The sequence below is a fragment of the Pongo pygmaeus genome, chromosome 10 (assembly GCF_028885625.2).
Source record: "Pongo pygmaeus isolate AG05252 chromosome 10, NHGRI_mPonPyg2-v2.0_pri, whole genome shotgun sequence".
Taxonomy (NCBI): Eukaryota; Metazoa; Chordata; class Mammalia; order Primates; family Hominidae; genus Pongo; species Pongo pygmaeus.
Window position 1 is genome coordinate 100,988,229 of NC_072383.2, and position 8,144 is coordinate 100,996,372.

At 38.9% G+C, this 8,144-nt stretch overlaps 1 protein-coding gene across 6 annotated transcripts in view; it reads right to left on the reverse strand.

Annotated features, from left to right (window-relative positions):
• Positions 1-7,673, reverse strand: part of IGF1 (insulin like growth factor 1) — an 82,971-nt gene extending 75,298 nt beyond the window's left edge. For 3 of the 6 annotated variants that reach the window (XM_054445688.2, XM_054445687.2, XM_054445684.2), the window contains exons 1-2: positions 7,345-7,673; positions 2,680-2,836 (exon numbers count right to left, since the gene is read on the reverse strand). In XM_054445688.2, coding sequence (XP_054301663.1) covers positions 2,680-2,836; positions 7,345-7,407 — 220 coding nt within the window. In that variant the 5' untranslated portion in view covers positions 7,408-7,673. Of the gene's footprint in view, positions 1-2,679; positions 2,837-5,513; positions 5,836-5,860; positions 5,919-7,344 lie in introns of those variants that run through there. The other 3 variants (XM_054445690.2, XM_054445686.2, XM_054445685.2) reach the window with 3 other exon arrangements.
• Between the last annotated feature and the right edge of the window lie 471 nt (positions 7,674-8,144).

An 8,144-nucleotide genomic window follows, 5' to 3' on the forward strand; every position in this document is an offset into this window, starting at 1 on the left:
TTAATTCTTGATGGTTCTTAAGACCAAGATCCCAAACAAGTAATTCCATTCTATTCAATTGGATTCAACGGGACTCAATTAAATTCAACTCAATCCTGTCAGTTCAACAATCAAATATGGGCAGCTACTATAGCATCCAGGCTATGAGCTAGACACTTGGATTCAAAGGTAAATAAATATGTCCTTTGGCATCAAGAAGCCCATTGACAGGGTATTATTCTTGGCAGGGTAGACCAAAATATTCAGGAAAAACATAAAGGATATAATTTATTCTCCATGGTTATTTTTCTCTTATGACAATAATACTTCGTTGCATTTTTCTTTTACCACTCAACTGTAAGCCTCTTGAAGACAAGGTCAATCTCTCATTCATTTCTAGGCATCTCATTCATATCTCATTCAATGCTTACACATAACAGATGCTCCAACAATGTTTTGAATTACATTAAAATAATCTAAATGGACTAATTTCTTTTGGGCAAATAAGATTGTCCAGTTGACTAGAAAGTTAGAAAGAATACTTTTGGGCATGAGGGTATGTTGGACACTTCTGTGCATGAGGGTATGTCGGATTAACATAAGTCATGGAATTCTATAAGGCAAAACTCATGACACACATACTTTCAATGACAATACTGACAAAAACATATGATTTACAAAACCACTTTCTGGCTATAGTCATACAGTAAACATCAAGATTTGCTATATATAACATTTCCTTTTCAAGTTATTGAGATACAATTTTTAAAAATTTGCTGAAATTTGATTGTTGCAGTAACAGAATAAGAGAACCTGGAAATTGGTTTCCATTTTAGTTGTCCAATATCCTTAAGTGTCTGTGCAAACACATAAGTATCAGGCAGTTACTTAGGAATAATCATTTTTTCCATTCTCATTTTTCATCATTTAGTGCAAACATCATAGGCATAGAAAGATCCAGTTTTCATGCACTGCGCTTGGAAATTCTGGAGCAATGTCATGTTGAACATCACAATTCAACCTGGCACGTAACAGAGGACACTTCTAGGCTTGGCAATTACCTAGTGAACTGGATCAAAGGAAACTGCACAAATGGATTATCAAGGAAAAAAAAAAGTCCTCTTGGGCATAATAAGTGAGAACCACTTTTTCATTTTTTTAAAAAATGAGGACCAGTAGCTGCAAATTATAGAAAAATTATGACCCACTGTTGGATCATGTGATGTCCCACAGTTATCTTCCACAGGATATTTTAAAGGTAAAACAAGTCTGCTATTGGAAAATCACTCACCCAATGCACTCATTCATCTGCTCTGCAACAGAGAACTGGATAGAATTGCTTTATTGCCAGAAAAATAAATTAGTTCATTCGATTAAAGGACTGGCTGGAAGCAAATAGTGGGAATTTGCCTATTCAAATAGTAGAAGGCACTTCTGATTCTTTGTCACTAGTGATTTAAAAACTATTTGTTACCAAATCCACTGTAAGTACTGATCACCAATCCCCTCACAAGCCTCTTTCTTCCCATCTCCCTTACTGATCTCCAGACTGGTATACACAGGCCACCCTCTACCCTGCCAGTCATACACACACATACCCCACCTGCCTAGAGAGAGGCTGACATTTGGGAAGGATGAGAGAGACTTCAAGTGTGTGAGTCATCACAGGAGCTATTCAAAGCATAGTGGGTAACTGAGGTAAGCTGTCTACACTGGAGTGATATGAACCTTTAAGAATGACTCATGCTCAGTTTCCTGGAACTCTCTAAAACTCCAAAGAATTATAAGGAATGAGCATCTGGCTTTAAATCTTTCGCTGTCCTATAATATACAGTGAGATAGATGCATGGGAGCTAGATTCTTTAAGTGATCAGTTCCCACAGGAATCATTGACTCTTGCTTGTGTGTATTATTTATACGCCTTGACTTGGCTGTCTACTTTTTACTGGCTGTTGACTTTCTAATCACCTAAGAGCTACTTAAGAGATAAGTGATTCTGTACTTGTCAGAGACCCTTTTCCAGATGGTGATATCATTGATGGGTCCCAGAGAAGAACTATGCCAAAAGAGAGCAACAACAAAAAATCAAGGTCAAGTGGCATAGAGGGCAAATCAGTATGGCATTTCAGTTTGCATTTAGAGACAGTCTATGTATTTGCAAACAGGCCTGCCTTTAAGTGGAGTTAAGCTTCTGTCTGTTCATGGTGATTTCATATTGAATGGAGACATCTAGGATATGCCCTTTAATTTTTTTTTTCCCAGATCCACATGACTGGAGAGTCCTTACTATTTTACTCCAAATCACGTAGCACTTAAAGCAGCCCTGCATGTGTTCCATATGTTTACATGTGCACCCATAGGTTTTGAAAACAAAAACATCAATACCTCAGGCTTATTTTGTCCTGTCCTTTCATTGAAAGGAATGGAATAGTGAGGGTGGATCATAATAGTTGAAAGAAGGCTTAGCAGGAAGTAGTTAAAGATGAATTGTTAAGGAGGAAAATTCCATCCTAGATCTGCAAAACCTGTCAAAGTCCCGCCAAAACACTATGCTTACTTTAAGGTGAGGAATCTCAGAGGCCTAGGATGGCTGCCAGACACGGGCAGTCATTCAGTTATTCACACACTCCCTGCGGTTGTAAATCCACAGAGCTGTACACTTTAGACTTGAGCAGCACATTGAGAGGGAGGGCTACTTACTGAAATAAAAGCCCCTGTCTCCACACACGAACTGAAGAGCATCCACCAGCTCAGCCCCGCAGAGCGTCTCCGGTCCAGCCGTGGCAGAGCTGGTGAAGGTGAGCAGGCACAGCGCCAGGTAGAAGAGATGCGAGGAGGACATGGTGTGCATCTTCACCTGCCCAAGAAACAGAGGGAGGGTCAGGTTTCCTCCTTGATCCTTGCAAGGGGAGTGGGGTGGGACAGAAGTGCATTGACTCCCACGATTCCACGACTGTCATTAATCAGGACTACCCAGCACAGAAGTCAATAGAGTACATGAGAACCCAGTGGGAGTTGTGGATGGAGCCTGTCTTGGCATCCAACAACCTGTGTTTATTTCCCTGGCTACTGTGGATCTCTGGAGGAGTTCTCCCTGAACCCTTTCTTTATGGGTTCCTATTTCAATGAATTGAGATAAAATATCTAGAAACGTTTACTACGGAAATGAAAGATGCTATTATTACAGTGGCATCCCATATCACTCTGAGACCCTGGTAGAACTTTTGAATTATCAAAGGTTGAATTGTGCTCAGTACATATTTGGGGCCAAATAAGATTTGTTAATTTAAATTCTCTCAATATTGGCCATCCATAGATGGTATATGCATTCATTATTGAGCAGAATATTCTTAACCAAAACATCATTACCTATTTTTGACTAAAAATAATTTACTATGGCCAAAAAATGGCTTTTGACAATACTATATATCATCATAGGGTTTTTTTTTTGTTTTGTTTCCTCAATATGAGAGAGAGAGAGAGAGAGACTGATTCCTTACCTGGGGCATATCAGCAGTTGACACAACCACAAATAGAAGAAAATAACAGAAACAGAAAAAAATATGAGAATCGAGGAATGAAATTGGCTCAAATAGAAACCACTCCTGTATTCTAAAGTCCCTGGCCTCAAGTCCAATATCAAATCAACGCGTGTTGAGAATCCCTTCTGTGTATAGGGCACTGGGCTCAAACCGGCAAAAATATTTTATTTTATTTTTAGTCGCAGGAATTCTGGCTTCATCTCTTGGAGGGACTTATGTGTCACTGTATCTATTTTATAGCAAAATATACCAAGGGACCCCTGGTTGGCATGACTTAGTCAATGATAGACCGCCAAAGGGCAGCCTTGCCAAAAGCAGCAGTCCTGTGGCTCAAGTCTCCATCCTCACTCTAAGCAGTAGAAACCATGCTAAGATGATCATTAAGTTTTTCCATATTGTTACTTGTGGCACAAAGATGTGGCTTTTTCCAAGAAGCCTCTCAAGGTGAGTGGCTTCACTTCTCTCAGATGCATCTACTTTCAGCATCATGGGAAGAGGCCCTGGCAGGGTGTTAGGTGAGGGGCCCTATTAAAAGGGTGTGGAGTCATGCTGGAAGCTATAATTATAAAAAGAGCCTTTTTTGAACCTCAGAGTAGTGGCAGGTCCATTCAACCCCATCACTTTTGGAGAAACAGTCATTTATTTTCTGACTACCCTCCTTGCCCTCCATGGACTCTCAATTTAGTGGCTCTATATCAGTGGCAAAATTTCCCCCATCATTCTAATGATGATTTCCATTTTTGTAGTCAGACCTTCACCTCAGCAACTGAGGAAAAAAAAAAAACAAACCCAAACCCCTGTCTCTCGTTAACAAAATGTAAATATTTAGTTAATGGTTATAAAGCAGTTGAAGATGAAAAGCACCCTCTATTTGCAAATCATCATAAATAATGGACATAAAATAGAAGAGGAGGTAAAAGCTCAACTGAACATTTACTGCATTTTTTTCAACATGATCTCTGCATGGAAATCTTCCACCCCCTACACAGCCCAAAAGACTGGGACTGGAAGAAGCATGTTATCATCCAGTTCTCATTTTTTTTTTTTGGTTGTAAAATTAGTGGGGTTTTCCTGTTCAATATTTCCATTGGAAACCTCAACAAATCCAACCCACCTGGACCTCATGGCATTTTTCAAAAGAACAAACCTGTGATTGATCTTGCAGAGCATACCCCCACACTATGGGAACGGGCCAGTTCTAGAAAGTATGTTATTCTACCAAATCCTATTTCTCCACCCCTCCCTTCTTTGTTGAGTTTATAGCAATGCTGAAGGCTAAGCACCTGCAACTGTAGATGGCTTCAAGTTCTTCAGTTTTTGTGAAATCCAGGGAAAAAAATTACTCAAGTTATAGCCTTAGTGAATTTCAAACTTCATTAAATGTCAAAACTATATTTTTAATAGTTAGTTCTAGTATAACACATTTAAGTGCAGCAATACATATAAGTCTCTGGAACTTAAGAATTTAAGATTTTTTAAAAATAGATTTTTCTTTTTCTTTCTTTTTTTTTTGCTGAGTTATATTGTCAGATAAATCTCAGTACTTATAGTTCTAGGACAAGATAGAACCTCTAGTGCATTTTCCTTTAGTTTAGGGAACAGTCCAGTACACCCACAGAGAACCAGAGAATTTATCACATTATGTTCCCACAAATGAAAACAATACCGAACTTGCTTAGGAGTTTAAAGTGTGAAACAAGTGGTCCCATATGTTCATTATTTCCTTGGCCTTTTATTTTGCCAAACACAAAAGAAATGAATAGAGAGAAAGGAAAGATATGATAGAAAAAAAGGGAAGAATCAGAAAGACATGAGAAAAAAAGAAAAAAAAATCAGAAAACACTTTCTCAAAAATCATTCACAAGCCCAAATTTTAAAAGTTCTTTTTTTTTTAATCTTAAATAAATGGAATATTAATTGATTCCAGATGTCTGGGCCACAATGAAAATGCCCTGTAAAATTTGAGGGCAACAGTCATAAGAAAATACTCACTGTAGGTGTAATCATTTTTGTTTGTTCCAGGTCTTTTACAGCAGGTCAGGGTGGGTATTATGAGGCCGATGTGAATAGAAAACTGAGGTCTTAAAAACATGTGCTGCTTTGTGGGTGGGGTTTGTGAAAGCATCTAGTTACATTTGGACACCCAGGCAGGTATGCTATGAGCCTGGGTAAACTGCCTTTTGTCCATTGAAACAATGAACAAATTGCACAGTTGGGATTTAAGTCAATCTTTTTCCCCCAATCAAGCCATCTATTTCCATTGTATGCCTATTGTAGCCGCCCAGATAGTGACCCAAGCTCCAGTCCACTCCCTTACTCCCTTCCCCCGACTCACTCACTTGGAAATACCTTGAGACTCAGAGTACAATCAGCCTGTGAGCTCTGCCTCTGGGCAGGACACCTTTACTCACTGAATTACATGTGAAAGACCACGCAGCTCCCTCAAACCACTTCCTGCTTCAAGTATAGAAAAAAGTAACAACTTATTAAGAGCTCCACTTCTGAAGTGTTCAGCATACACAGCATGAAAAGTGCATTTGGAAACAATTTTCTTAACTTGTAATTAATGCAGAGATAACGTTCCACAGCCTCTTTTATGATCCCCTAAGTAGGGAGACAAAAACTCCAGCTGCTAGATCACATAGTATGTATGCACAGTGACGTCATTTCTTTGAAAGCAAGGTGGCCTGCATGTGTTGGCATCTCAGGAACAGCAGAATCAGGTGCCTGACAAGGGTGTATCTTTTAACTCCTGGAGCCACTTACTTGACTAGGGAAAGTCGTAGTGGGGAAGTGTTTGAAAGCAGCAACTGAATGCTGCACTAAGTGGCAGAGATGTCTTATGAATTGGGCCCTCAGGCAAATGAATCGGTGGATCAAGTGACAGCAGCTTAAAAGCGCTTGCAAATTGAAAAAAAAACACAAGTCTTGAAGGATATAATTTTGCTGAGAATGGAAACTAGAACTACGGCCAGCAATCTGAAACAAGAAGTCGGTGCACTGACAGCAGCAGCCAGATTTACCTAAAGGGACTTCACGACACCGAATATAAAATCAGAGTTTTATAACACAAAACCCCAAGTCCAAACTTTGCCCATGAAAGTCCTCTTCTAAACAGAAAAGTTGGGCAACCAGCTCTTAGAAAGTTTCTGCTTTCCATATACAGTATGTATTTGTTTAAATTATACAAATATGCAAGGTCAGCGAGAGTTGTCAAGGAGTTCTTTTTTGGAAGAACAAATTACACTTTACTCTAACTTTAACTCTCTCTCTGGGCATAAGTGCAGAGTTCTGGGACCTTAGCTCCAAAGATCATATTTAAAAGCTTTAATATCATCTAAAATATAACCCTTCATATATAGCATGCCTTGTAAATAAAGTCCTGATAAGTTACACACACGGAGACACACACACAGAGACACATACACACATGCACAAGAACATGGTCTTAAAAATAAAACATCTGCACCTGCAAAAGAAAAAAAAAAAAATCCCCAAGTTCATATCCATGCTCTATAGCCCTTAGCCATAGACAGGATTTAAAGGAATCTTCTGTAATGACACCACGGAAGCCCTGCAGAAGTGGAGGATTTAGCATAAGTACCTTGCAATAGTTTCTACTCACATAGATATCTGTGCAAATGCATCCATCTCCCCGAGCTATTTTTCAGATTCTACAGAATTGCATATTCAGCAATTTATAAATAACTCTCAGTTCCGAAACAATGAAAATTTTAAAGTGAATAACAGTTCTAGGCAGAAGCAAACAGTACACAATTTAAATAAAATTCCCCAATGACTTCAAAGAGTGAGAAATATTTACCTTCAAGAAATCACAAAAGCAGCACTTAAATAATTGGGTTGGAAGACTGCTGATTTTTCCCATTGCTTCTGAAGTACAAAGTCTGAAAATGAATTGGTTAGCAGGAATAATGAAGCAAAAAGAAATCCAGAGAGATTGGAGATGTTGAGAGCAATGTCACATTTCAATTTTGAGGACTTTATTCCATTGCGCAGGCTCTATCTGCTCTGAATTTAGCAGTGACAGTGAGATTTAGCAAACAGAAGAGGGATTTAGAGAAAATCCTCACATTTATCTACAAAACACAGACACTGTAGACAGGAAACAGCTGGGGGAACATTTGCCTTCTCTCTCTCTCCCTCTTCTGGCAAAGTTATCGAGTAAGGACTTTTTTGGGCATGGTGACAAATAACATCATACCTTTGCATTTTAAAACTAGAGCACAGAAGCATTTTTTTCCCTTAAAAGAATGTGTGTTAGTGACAGGGTTAGCAGACATTAAAGTACTTATGCTGCCATAGAAAATAAGGATCTGTTTTCTGATTAACTTTCTGCTGGGCACGAAGACAGACACGTCTGCTAATACACCTTACTAGTATTAAAGGACTATACAAGGGGGATGGGAGAGCAATTTTACATTCTAGAGTAAATGCATAATTTAAAACAAAAAAAGAAAGAAAGGACGATAAGACCCTCTCCAGCAAACTCTACAATTTTAACCCTGAAGTGACTGGGGTAAAGTAGATTGGAAGACAGCACTCGGGTGACCCCTTGTCCTAGTTGCCAAGTGAGGGGTGTGATCTCATTTCCTAGAACCTATG